This window comes from Mercenaria mercenaria, chromosome 12 (genome assembly GCF_021730395.1).
Source record: "Mercenaria mercenaria strain notata chromosome 12, MADL_Memer_1, whole genome shotgun sequence".
Taxonomy (NCBI): domain Eukaryota; kingdom Metazoa; phylum Mollusca; class Bivalvia; order Venerida; family Veneridae; genus Mercenaria; species Mercenaria mercenaria.
Genome location: NC_069372.1, coordinates 39,100,643 through 39,113,955, shown reverse-complemented (window position 1 = coordinate 39,113,955; position 13,313 = coordinate 39,100,643). Strand labels below are relative to the sequence as shown.

The window sequence follows — 13,313 nt, the reverse complement described above, 5'->3', positions numbered from 1 at the left end:
AATCGACACATTTTGGTTTTGAAAATACAGATTGTGTTACAAGTGGTCCGATCGACTCCTGCGAGTGAGAAGAGGGTTACGTGGATGGCTGCGACTTGAACAAGTTAGGAGACCCAATGTACGTAAATCCAAACACACGTCCCCTTAGAAGGAATAGGGTAGACAGTAGTGCATTATTTGACTGAGAGAATATTCAATATGTCTCAATTGTTTTGCATTTCTTCGAACATATTTCAAATAATAGTTTGCCGCAAAAAATTGAACAGTCAAACATGCAACGAGAGCCGTCATCAGAGTGCATTCACATATGAGCCGCGCCATTAGATAACCAACATAGTGGCTTTGCAACCAGCATGGATCCAGACCAGCCTGAGCATCCGCGCAGTCTGGTCAGGATCCATGATGTTCGGTAACAGTTTCTCAATTGCAGTAGGCTTTGACAGCGAACAACCTGGATCCTGACCACACTGGGCAGATGCACAGGCTGGTCTGGATCCATGCTGGTCGCAAAGCCACTATGTTGGTTTTCTCACGGCGCGACTCATATATTAAACAATTAATTCAGCCCTTAGCCTGCTGCCGGCAAATGATTCTGCCTTTGCGACCACTGCAGACCAAGATCAGCCTGCACATCATGGTCTGCACTGTTCGCTATTCAGTCAGTAAATTTTCATTGAACACTTTCAAATAATAGATGGTACAGCCCAAATTAAATGATGCACCAGACTCCATTTTAGAAATTTAACAGGGTTAGGATTAAACAATTAATTTAATGATCCATTTCATTTTATTTCTTTATTGATTGATTGAAACATAGATAAAACCTTTTTTTATATTACATTGTATTATTAGGAGATTTTACTTTATATTGTTTCTTTTCCATACATTTTCAGTGATCAAGAAAATATAGCAAGATATACCGCCCTTCAAGAAAACTGCAGAGTTGGAGTATGTCTTGAAGAATGCAAGGAAGTTGTCCGTAAGATTTTCAGACGTAGCATCCCTGCTTTCAGTCGCCTCTCAAGTACATAATGCAAGATTCGTCACTAACTTACGGTGACCAGTCCACTAAACACATGATATTGGAGTATTATTACCGCATGGATTCCTGCGCCGCTGAATTGGCAATGGAAAAGTGTGACGGTAATGACGGCTGGCACAGACCGGAAGTGGGTGGCGCTGCTGGTGTACATTTTAAATCGTCCTTTGTGTTGATTATTGCCTCAGGCTTGGTTCTTTCTTTTCAGTAATTCATGTTGTTGAACCAACTATGACAGTAGAGTTTCTGATTACCTGAATAGAACTTTGATATACCCTAGCTTTCGCTATGCAACAAATCCTACGTCAAAATCTTTATATTTTGCTGTACAATGAAATGCCCCGCTGAGAAATTCAAATGCCATAGAATGTAAGCGGATAATGAAAGCGTTTTACTTTCATCTCTTTCGGGCGGAGGTCTCTGAAACTTATGCAAGCTTCAATAAAACCTCTAGAAAATGTTGCCCACACGAGCATGGGATGCCTCAGAAAAGGCTCACATGAGTTTATTGTAAATCTGCATTAAACCATGTCACAAATGTTGCGTATTTATTTGAAAAAAGTAATCTCCTATTAGTAAATAGAATATGCACAATCGCCCATAAAAATTTTGTTCATGTAAACAGCCTTAACTTAAATTTAACGTTTTTACAAGAAATGTTTGTAAAACACTTAAACGCACCAAAAGTATGTTGTTTACATATATCTTTAGTCCGTCTTATATATTAATGACTGTTAATTTTCCAATTCAAACAGATGTTCCTTTACAATAAATAGATCGTTACTCCATGATGTCATGTTTTTATTACACTGTGAAACATACTTTGTGTTCCTGCTTGAACTGTCCTCTTCAAAAACAGGTTTGTAGAAAACATAGGGACATACTGGTTACACCAATAAACCAAAACTCTATTTTACTTTACTTTTTTATTATCTCCCTTTATTTGATTTACACGCAACACTTTGTTTCGGAGCATAAGTCCATAACAATCAAAAGGATTTCGTTAGACCTTCACACAATAACAGAGGTCATTAAAAAAACGTTCAGTGTATAAGAACTATAACTCTTCTTTACGTAACATTTTAGGTATCGGCAAAAACTAAGTGTTGCAAGGTAAGTAGAATTATTAAGTGTATATTACGAAAGAACTATGAACTTCAAAATTCGAAACTGTTTGTAATCATCATTAACGATTTTGATAGGATATTTACACTTATAAATTTAAGTCATTTTGTTCACAAAGTGATTTGAAATTTCAATTTTGTCTTTATATTATAAATCTTTCAGGATAGCTCTTGCAAGGTAGCCCTCTTTATGACCAAAGATGCTGCCTTGAGTCATTCTTTATACATGCTTTAATCAGCTTTATAGGTCTAAGGTACCATTTCGCCGTACATTGCTAGAGCTTAGGTCATACTATAGAATGCCACACAGCTCTTTGTTCTCCAGCTTTGTGCTTAGAACGGAGATAAGGTACATCACATCCGCAGATACCTTTTATCAAAATCAAACTTGGCTGTTTGAGGATTAGCATCTCACATACTTTTTAGGATCAGCTTTCTGTTGTTTGTTAGGCAAATAATTATCATGATGCCGTTAACATCTCCAGACATGATTAGATTGTAAACTGAAGGCATCTGGGGGAGTGACAGTAGAGTTCCTCATCTGAAGATACGGTATGCTCTCGTATCAGACAGTGGATGTGGACACAGATTTGTATTGATATTGGCATTCTGTACAATGACTGTTTCACATACACTTCTTATTGGGTGCATCATGTTCACCAGCACATTTATTTTATAGCCTGAACCGCTGATTTTCCAACTCGGAACATGGTTTGCCGTTTTTATCAAACATGTGACACTCAAATATCAAAGGAATGACGCGGTCAATGGTTACTCTTGAATGGCAGTATTGTGAAATGGTTGTTTTTGTCAGAACAGTGGTAGTATAGTGTGTCCAATGGTTACTGTTTAATTGTATACGACGAAGTGGTTGTTTTTGTCAGAACAGCTGTGCACCACAGGAATGACGTGTCCAGAGTATACTCTTGAATAGAAGTATGACGAAGTGGTTGTTTTTGTCAGACCTGTGGGACTCGGCGTGTCCAGTGGTAACTCTTGAATGACAGAATGATGGAGTTGTTGTTTTTCTGAGGAAAGTGATACTGAAGCATTAAAGGAATGGAGTGACCAATGGCTACTCCCGAATGGTAATATGACGACGTGGTTCTTTTTGTCATAACAGTTGTACAAAAGCATCAAAGGAATGACGTAGCGAATGTATAGTCTTGAATTGTAGTTTGATCGACAAAGTAGTTGTTTTTGTCAGAACTATGATGTTCAAGCATCAGACGAATGGAGTCTTATATTAAGAATTCACATTGGAAATGTGAACCGTTGCAAGAAAGTATGGATTTGAAGCTGTGGCAATCACACAGATGATAACCAATAGTTCTGCTAAGATCACCATCTTGTTCCTCGGAGGTACAATAAAGCCGTAAATTGTGCCAGAATTGCGGATGTCAGTTAGAGAAATCACATGACTCAAATTATGTGTAGTTTATTACTTTTATTCAGCAGCATAACGCAATGACTGTTGTCGTACTTGCTGACCTAATAGTTGGCAATGTCTAGCTATTTTTTTTATAAGAAGACGCACACATAACATAAAAATCACGAATTAGTTTACATCAAACACCAAACTACATAAGTTTATCCATTTGGCTTTTGAAATGTTTGTGGGGCTATAAATGTTATCGTCAGGATTTGAAGAAGGAAAAAATATGGATATTCTTCAACAATTAATTATGGAACATAATCATGCTTCATTAGCTGTCTATTATATTATATTAATTAAAAGCACCTCATTACTTAATTGTTACTAATATTTGAAGTAATTGTGTCAAACACAATAGGTTGATGGTTGCCAAGGTGTCCAATATCTTTAGACAGTTGCATATAAAAATAAAACGATACTTTAGAATGGACTGATTCTCCTGGTGGTTGTAGAAGTCTTCTTGAAACTATCAACAGTCGAATGAGTGAAATATATTGCGAACATCACTCCTGTAGTTTTGCAACATTCTTTGAAAGATGCAACGACATTTTTCTCTATTAGACAAAAAAGCAAACCATAATATTAATAAGTGATACTTGAAAATTTCAAACGCAATATTAAATCCAACAGATTTTCTCTAAATATATACATGTTTCTCAAATCGGCAGTCTTCAATTGGTATGGATGAGTTTTAGTCACATCGGCAGTCTTCGATTGGCATGGATGAGTTGTCACATCGGCAGTTTTCGATTGGCATGGATGAGTTTGTCACATCGGCAGTTTTCGATTGGCATGGATGAGTTTGTCACATCGGCAGTCTTCGATTGGCATGGATGGGTCTGTCACATCGGCAGTCTTCGATTGGCATGGATGAGTTTGTCAATTCGGCAGTCTTCGATTGGCATGGATGTTTGTCACATTTGCAGTCTTCGACTGGTAAAAATTGAGTTTGTGACATCGGCAATCCTCCGTTTGTATCATTGCCAGCCTTTGTTTGGCAAAGATGAGTTTATCACAACAGAAGTCTTCGACTGGCAAAGATGAGCTTGTTACACTGGCAGGATGGGTTTCTTACATCAACATACTTCGATTTGCACGGATGAGTTTGTCACATCAACATACTTTGGCTGATAAGGATGGGTTTGTAATTTCAGCAGACTTCGACTGGCAAGGATGAGTTTGTCACATCGGCAATCTTCGGCTGGCAAAAATGAGTTTGTCACATCAAAATCTTTAAATGGTAGATATGAATTTGACATATAGGAATTCTTCGATTTGTCTACAGTCTTCGATTAGCAGGGCAACGATTACATCTTTGTGATGAAAAGTTTGATATTTTAATTAAAGGAGGCATTTTTTTTCATGGTCTAAAATCAGTTTATGATACAAAAGCATTGTTAAGTTGGATACATATTCACAATTATACATGGGACCTTATATAAATCTCCGGTCCATGGTTTAAGCTACATGTATATGACTGGAATATATTCATTTTTTTCTGGGGTAATAAGCAAAAAAGTGAAAATAAAACCGTGAAAATAGTTTGCAATAGCATGTAATAGAACACTTGCCAGACAATAGTTTAAACTATTGCCCGAGGTCCGAATATTAATAGCTGCTTTGTTTCAGGGAGACATAATATCAAACTTGTGATTCATTTATAATAAAAAATTACCATATTTTCCTTATTGGTTTTGTATAGTGTTTTCAAATTTGAGCAAAGAAGGACAACAAAGTAGAAAGAAAGACACTACATGTAATTTGTAAAGCAGTTTCTCAGTTAACGAACAGAAGTCCTTCAAGAATCATTTTACCAAATATTATTAAAAGTAGGACTAACATGTAACAAAAGACTACAAAAGACAACAACTGTAATAGAAAGGTTTATTTCTAAGCAAAATTTATAAAGTTTGAAATGTTGAAAAAATGCAAAAATAAAGTCAATAAAATACTCAGAAAAAATAATGACGATTTTAACAAGCTTGTGAACGTTTTAAGAAAATTTCAAAGAGCATTATTTGAAATAAAGTAGATAATTCTTACTAGAATCATTTAACCGTTAGCCTACTAAATTTCTAAAATGGACTGGTTTGTCATTTAATTTGGGTAATACCATTTACTGTTAGAATGGGTCTTTACTGAAAAGTTACTGACTGAATAGCGAACAGTGCAAGTCATGATCAGCATGCACGGATGTGCAGGCTTATAGTCTGCACTGGTCGCAAAAACAGAACCACAGGCTAAAGGTTAAGAATAGGAAAAAAATTGTCCCTTATCTTTAAAGAATCTGATATAAAATACTGATACAGAACGTTAAGATTTGATGCCGTTATTTGTATCGTGCTGAAATCATGGTAGTTAAACAGTGCAAAACTATGGGTTTTGAATATTTTTTTGATACGGAGTGAACTAAAATATACACAGACATAAAGATTAATGAAAGTGTTCTTGGTTATCAGATGAAAGGTGGAAAGTAACTGAATTATGGTTAATTAAAGTATGATGATGTCAGAATATTAGTTACTCCAGTAGTAATTGTCACGGCACTAAACCTAATAGAATGTTAGAATTTATCAAACTTAATATTAGCGTTTATATACATAATCAATAAAACTTTATTCTGTTCTGTTCTGTTCAGTTCATCTTCGTGTTTATAGCAGTAATTTGCCTAAGTGATCACTAAATAGCAAGCTGACAGAAAAAGTATCACTATTTGATGAACAGTTAGAATGTCAATACTGCTAGTATCCATTGTGAAGTATCGCCAGCAGTCACTGGTCAAAGTGATATAATCTGCGGACTAATATACAAATAAGTGAGAGAAAAACGACGTATACATTAAGCCGTCAGAATTCCATCATTAAACTGGTTGTCATTGCGGCGCAGAGCATGCGCCCATGCACTTAAGCATCGGCATCTTCTCCCAATCTGTACACATTGCTCCCATCTTCCACAGTGTCTTCTAGCACAGCAATTCCGTCTGGCCGTAGATTTTTCAATACAAACCACCAATGCCAGGCAGATAATTAGAATCATAATGCCAGTTTTCTGCATTTTTATTTGTATCCTGAAAAATAAGAAAATACTTTCCAGAAATATTTTGTATTGCCATCTGCTACAAACTATACGTACTTTTCTTAGTTATACTCATTTATTTTAACTCGATTGAAATATTCTCAAGTCGGGTCCCTGGAAAAAACGGTACTAAAGCGTGTGGAACGAACCTTTCAATAAGCAATTTGCTTCCGGTTCAATTTCCACTCGTCAGTTCATTGTATTATCTGTTGTGAACTATATGAATGTAAAAATTATTGGCGGATAAATATGTTTAAACTAAAGCGTGACCGTGACTTCAGTGGGATTCGACTTGAACGGCCGAAACCTTATCCACTAAAGCACTGCTCCCTATTTTCTTCAACTCGATATTGTAGTGAATAAGTTTTAAAAACCAATGCTTGCAGATTAGTTCCTAAAATGATCCCTTGAAAAATTACATAGCAAATTTACATTTATATATGTCAAAGAGACATTTAGAACAACATTAATTGTTAAATTATGATATAACTGCATTGTGTCTGTTTTGTTGATTTCCAATCCAATTTTTACCAAATCATATTACAGAAGCATGAGATATGGTCAGATTTAGTAGAAACCAATACTGCGAAAGCAACATACAACAAAAATACTTTAGACGTGATATATTTAGACACCACTGTATGGTAAAAAACTGTTTTCCCTGGCACAGCTACCTGGAAATGCACATCTGATCGCATTATGGTCTGTCAATCAATCGGCAGCATTTTCCAGAATGTACTTCTAAAACCAAAACAAAACCTAACTGAAAGTAATATACTTACAATGTGATGAATTTTGTTACGTTGATCTTTAAGAACTTAGATCTAGTTCCAAACGAAATAGCCGCATATACTGCTTTATATATCCAGTGATAAAAACAAACACTTCTCTTAAGTTGATTTAAACGCAAATAGCCGGGACCACGACAAGCCAACAGACGATAATTTTATCACATTGCAAAATAAACGGAAACTGGTACTTTAAGATCCAATTAGTGCTTGTGTTTCCTCTTCTTAATTGTTTGGAATTCTAGCGATTCTGTTGTTTATGTAACATAGTTTATTAACATGAATAATAAATGTTAGGCGTGCATATAATGACATGTATGGATTAGGCCAATCTGGATACGTAACAAACTAATGAAATAAATTTTTCAGCAGATAAGGAAAATACAATGGTTCCGTATACATCAAAAATGTTTAAAAAAATAACAAAAACTATATATATGCACTGCCTAAGTATTAAATATAAATTAAGGAGAACTGCGCATTAGATTTAAACAATCTACTTGAATGTATCGATTAAGGAAAATAAATGCGCTCAATTGTTATTATAGTATGCTCTTTATTGATGCATTTTTTTTTCAAGATTAGATTATCTCGTGCGCACGACATCTTATCTCGAGCGCACGATATCTTATCCCATTCCCATGATATCTTATTTCGAGCGCACGACATCATATCTCGAGCGCACGACATCTTTTTTCGACCGCTCGTCATCTTTTCTCGTGCGCACGACATCTTATCTCGAGCGCTCGACATCTTATCTCGTGCACATGGCATCTTATCTCGAGCGCATGACATCTTATCTCGAGCGCACGATATCTCATCTCGAACGCTCGACATCTTATCTCGTGTGCACGACATCTTATTTTAAGCGCATGACATCTTATCTACATATATCAAGGCCCTGTGTGTGTATTCAGGTCATCAGTAAAAGACGACTGCCACAGATGCTTTTGTTTCGTTTATACTAATAACTGTTTCACAGGTTTGTAAGGTAGTATATAATATATAATATCAAATTATATCAAGACGCACAAACGAGTGTATAGTATGTGTTCGAAATAAGTGAAAATGCCCAAACTTCTTTGATCTTAAGGGGGTGGGGTATGTTTGAATACCTATTAATTCTAAAGGTGATTCCAAAGGTCTTTATTAATAGTGTTATTACAAAGCATACATTCATGTCATATACAGAACAGCCAAAGAAACTATCCAGAAGTACAACTGGGATATTTTAATAAAAAACTTAAATTTACAAATTTGACTTGTTTTCTTCATACCACATTTACACTTGAAGAACTTCACGTGTTGAATTTAAAGCAGCATGCCAAGAAGGACCAGGAAATACAGTAAAACTGAAGTCACTACACGCCGAAAATTGAGTATGCAATGTTAATATTGTGGAGGCTTGTTTGTGTTGACCTGGTTCAATTCTTCAAGGAACTCTACTCTTACCTTCTAGTTATTTATCATTTGAACTTTGGGAAAGTACAGACTTTTATGGCTTTTTCTTTATCGTTTTTACAATGCAGACTTTAATGAAACGAAAAAAAATTTCACACTTCATAATTTCACAGATTTTTCTATTTAAAGGTGAAATCGTGAAGTATGAAATAACGACCTTAACGATTTTTAAAAAATTACAAAACGCGGAACCGTGAAGTATGAAACAAGGAACTTCACTTCTTCACATTTTACGACTAAATTGTGAGGTATGAAATAAGGAACTTTAAAATTTCAAACATTACGACTTTAAAATTTCTAAATTTTCCGTGAAATACACCGCGACTTTCGTACTCCACGACTTTACCTTTTAAATTTCTTTACATATGCAATGATGAAGTATGAATTCGTGAAGTTTATCTAATTTCAAAAAATCAAAATACGCTAGCCGGTGAAATATGAAATAATAAACTCCACCATTTCACACGTCAGGACTTCACGATTTCTGAAATAAATCATAAAACGTGAACTTGTGAAGAATGAAAGAATGAAAAAGACTATTTCACATTTTTTCAGGACTTCACAGCTTCTAAAATTTCATAAGAAGGAAAATAATGAAGTATAAAATAATGAATCTATCAACTTCGTGATTTCTTAAATTACACGACAGGTGAAATAATGAAGTATGGAATAATAAACTTTTTCACCCTTCTAAATTCCTGATTTTTTTACAAACGTGAAATCATACAGTATGACGTAAAGATCTACAAATCATGAAACTGTGAAATCATGAATTTATGATTTTGTACAATTTCAAGATTTCTGTTGTGAAAAGTGAAATTATTACTTCACCACCGGTCTTTCATGTAAATGACTTAATGGTGCATTCATTCAATTTTTAAGAACGTTGGTAAGGTTGATAGTTTCGTAATGTCTACCAACGGCGCGGTATTTATACCGTTTATCAAGTTTACGGCGAAGTTCGGTTTACTCAAGAAGCATTGTTATAGCCGACCTAGGAAGATATGACCTAAACTTTTTTCATTGTCTTCTGCTAATTCATAACATTAGTATGTTCATGTAACTTCTGTGTGTACGTGTTTGTACTTGTACTCAGTTAGGGGATTTAATGTAAACTAGCAAAAACAAACTTGAAAACACGGAAAGTGACATAAAGACCTTAGCCTCCGATGAGACTGTAAATGTCTAAAAATGCCACTGAAAATAGCATTTTAATTCACGCCATTAACTATGCAGTATTACAGACGACGAAACAAAGCAATCGTTCAACCTAGCCTTCATACAGGAGCCAGCCAGAGTATGTGGAGTAGAAGTCTCCGGCGACCACGGCGCTGTGCCAAGTCCCAGATCGAACCCAAACCTCTTCTCCTGGAAAAAAAAATTTACATAATTGTCAAAATGCGATATTATCAATTTTCATGTAAATATTATAACTTGTTTAACAGGACAACATCGTCACATAATCGAACTGGGCCAAGTTGTTCGAAACTTTAACAGACTGTTAAATTAATCGCCTGTTAAATTTTGATTCAAAATACTAGTCTTGGTGGGAAACACTAGTACGATGTTTTAATTTTACTGTAAAGACGTTTTAGTGTTCATAATCCTTAAGTCAAACATTTGTTTTTCTCGAAGTTTCTAAAATTTCTGAAAAAAAATTTACATGTAAAAGTATAATCACTTTTATGTTAATAACTGTTTAAAGCTTTCGTAACAATCGAGCCAGGGCGTCAATTGTTAACGTCTTACATACTCTGACAATTGTAAACACCGTTCAGGTAAATAGAATGTCAAACGTCAATGTTTTTTTTTCACTGACTTCAAAAATACATACCAGGTGCGTGACCTCATAAGTGGTCATTTTTTATGTAAGTCGTGCGTTAAACAGTTCATTATTGACCATATTTCAATTTATTTAGGCTGAAGAAATTCTTACAGCATTTAATTAATAATTACGCGTGAAGATGCATATGTAATAAAAACATCATTGGATTAACATCGAGAATTATGCACTTGTTCTTTTGTGGAATAATATTGCGTTCCTCAAGTCGCGCAACACTTCTACTGAAGAACTCGCACAAATCTAGTACCAATATTTGTCAAAATTCCAGGTTGTACGATTTTTGGATTTATATATTTGAGTCACGCGCGTCGGAACGTTCACCCCTCCGTAAACCCTTTTGGAAACCATTACAACAATTTCAAGTAACTATACACAGTGAAACTACGAAAAACACGCACTGCCCAGGTTTCTAGGTCCAAAGACGAGGTCATACAGTTAAATATTAAGACCGTCCCGCTACTTGGAGGTTGAATGTCGTGTCTTATTTCGTGTCCGCTTCTTATCTTCTAAACTATCTGAAATATTTTCATTAAATTGACATAAATAGTTAACCTTATTAGGACAATATTTATCAGGTGGTAATATATACCTTCATTTAGTTGCAAAACGGCTGTATTAGAAGATGCTGCATAATCAATATGGTCCATGGCATCTGACATTGATTTGCCAACAACCACAGAATTCCTCACAAGCTCTGTGTTCATATAGCTGTGATCTCTGTTAGTATTCAGCCAGAAAAACACATAGGTCCCAGTAACTGGTGCCGTAAATATTCCATCATTTGGATTGTATCTATAAAACAAGTGTCCGACATGTGATACTTCCGTCTAAGTAAAGTCTTTAAAAGCAGGCGTAACGTACAAACATACCTTCATTTATTCCGTGATTATGACAACAGACAGACCTGAATTACAACTTTAATTTCCTAACAAACAAATGTCGTAAAAGCCGTCAGCCCCCTGCTCCAACAAAATTCAATAAAAGCGACCGTAACTAAGACAACGGTTCAATAGACCGGGTGACTTGAAACTGATCCAGTAACCAGAAGCTGCTCAATTTCTATAACGAACTTGTCAGTCTTTCAGTTTGGACAGTGCCATTTACTCTTAAAAGGGTTGAATACCAAAAAGATACTGACTGAAAGGCGAACAGTACAGGTCATGATCAGACTGCACGGATGTTCAGGTTGATCATGGTCTGCACTTGTCGCATAGGCAGAATCAATCGTGTCCAGCATGATAAGTGTTAAGGGTATCTGAGATATTTCACAATCATTCAAACCGGGAAATCGTATTAATTATTTTGTATCCAAAAGCAAAGGCAGAAGTTTCATGTAAACATACCCGCCTCCGATGTTGGTAGTAACTGTGTCAAACACAATAGTTTGGTGGTTGCCAATGTGATCCACATCTTTAGACAGTTGTGAATAAAATGCGACTTTAGAATGGACTGAACCTCCTGGTGGTAATAGCAGTCTGCGTGAAACTGTTAGTTAGAAAAAGTAGTTAATATTTTAAATTGTCTGTTTCACTCTGTCATTTTATAACCATCTACCTACCAAACAAAATGTTTTCAACGTTTCAGTCAGAAAAAAATACGAAAACATAGTAATATACGTTTCTTTCTTCTTTTTTTTGACATCTGAATACATACAACTTAAGTATAAAAAAGACTTAATTGTATACCATGCGTGTGTTTGTTTGCGCATCTTGTCATTAATGTGTTAGTTTTAATCCAAGTAACACAAACTTTCACGTTACATTGTTCTTACAAACACACATACATACGAAAACCTTAAATGTAGTTAAGACGTCTTACCACTGGAGATACTTTCCAGCTTTTGTAGCCTTTCTTTGATTTCATCTAGTTCTCCGATTCTCGAAAGACACTCGTCCAAGGTCAGATTGCCGCCTCTTGCTAGAACCATGAAACAACATGTAAACACGATCAATAACCTGCAAAGCATTTTTACAAGACTTTAGTTCTTTTTCTGTTCAAATTCTTTCATATGATGATACTACGTAAATACAATGTATACACAACACATACAGGTCAAGTTCATTTGGAAACAAGATAAGAAAATTTAAGATCACTGACGAGTACTTATCAAAAGGTAACTGATTTTGCAAAGTCTCTAGTAATCATATATACATGTATATTGTAACATTATTAGACATATTGACTAAAATCCGGATTAGGCCAGGTATATATATGAACTAACATAATTAATATTTTTGTCTGCATGAAATTATTTATAAATATCTTGTAATAATCGAAAAAGACTAAAGAAAGCGTAATAACAAATTATATAAAATGTAAAAACAAAAACTGCAAGGACAATTACACTTAGTGATAAGACACAAAGAGGAAATAAAGCCACCACATGATGATCTCTCGTCTACAGAAGCTTTGGCTCATGCAATAGGTGCAAAATGAGTTTTAAAACCATTTTCTCAAATCTGTAACAGTTACTATTATTTGAACTATTGTTATTTTTGTGAATTTTCAAAGACTGATTTTTTCAGGTCAATGTCACTAGGGGACCAGG

The 13,313-nt window shown here is 35.2% G+C and overlaps 1 protein-coding gene across 2 annotated transcripts; it reads right to left on the bottom strand.

Annotated features, from left to right (window-relative positions):
- Positions 1 to 5,468: 5,468 nt before the first annotated feature.
- On the bottom strand, positions 5,469 to 12,814 carry LOC123533931 (complement C1q tumor necrosis factor-related protein 3-like). Of its 2 annotated transcripts, XR_008366462.1 has the most exons (5): positions 12,584 to 12,814; positions 12,109 to 12,250; positions 11,355 to 11,557; positions 7,456 to 10,290; positions 5,469 to 6,665 (listed from the first exon to the last, which is right to left on the bottom strand). XR_008366462.1 is itself a non-coding variant. In XM_045315919.2 (4 exons), exons 1-4 carry the CDS (start codon positions 12,729 to 12,731, stop codon positions 10,193 to 10,195), a joined length of 591 nt encoding a protein of 196 aa, XP_045171854.2. In that variant the 5' UTR covers positions 12,732 to 12,814; the 3' UTR covers positions 7,455 to 10,192. The 2 variants fall into 2 exon arrangements, 1 of the variants encoding a protein (XP_045171854.2); XM_045315919.2 differs by lacking the exon at positions 5,469 to 6,665 and having other exon boundaries at positions 7,455 to 10,290.
- Between the last annotated feature and the right edge of the window lie 499 nt (positions 12,815 to 13,313).

Excerpts from the sequence above, each read along its gene's own strand:
- LOC123533931 (XM_045315919.2), bottom strand. The coding sequence starts at position 12,731 with ATGCTTTGCAGGTTATTGATCGTGTTTACATGTTGTTTCATGGTTCTA. Across the intron at positions 11,558-12,108 it reads ACTACCAACATCGGAGGCGG|ATACAATCCAAATGATGGAA; the intron begins GTATGTTTACAT and ends CTTGTTTTATAG. Across the intron at positions 10,291-11,354 it reads CGTTTTGCAACTAAATGAAG|GAGAAGAGGTTTGGGTTCGA; the intron begins GTATATATTACC and ends TTTTTTTTCCAG.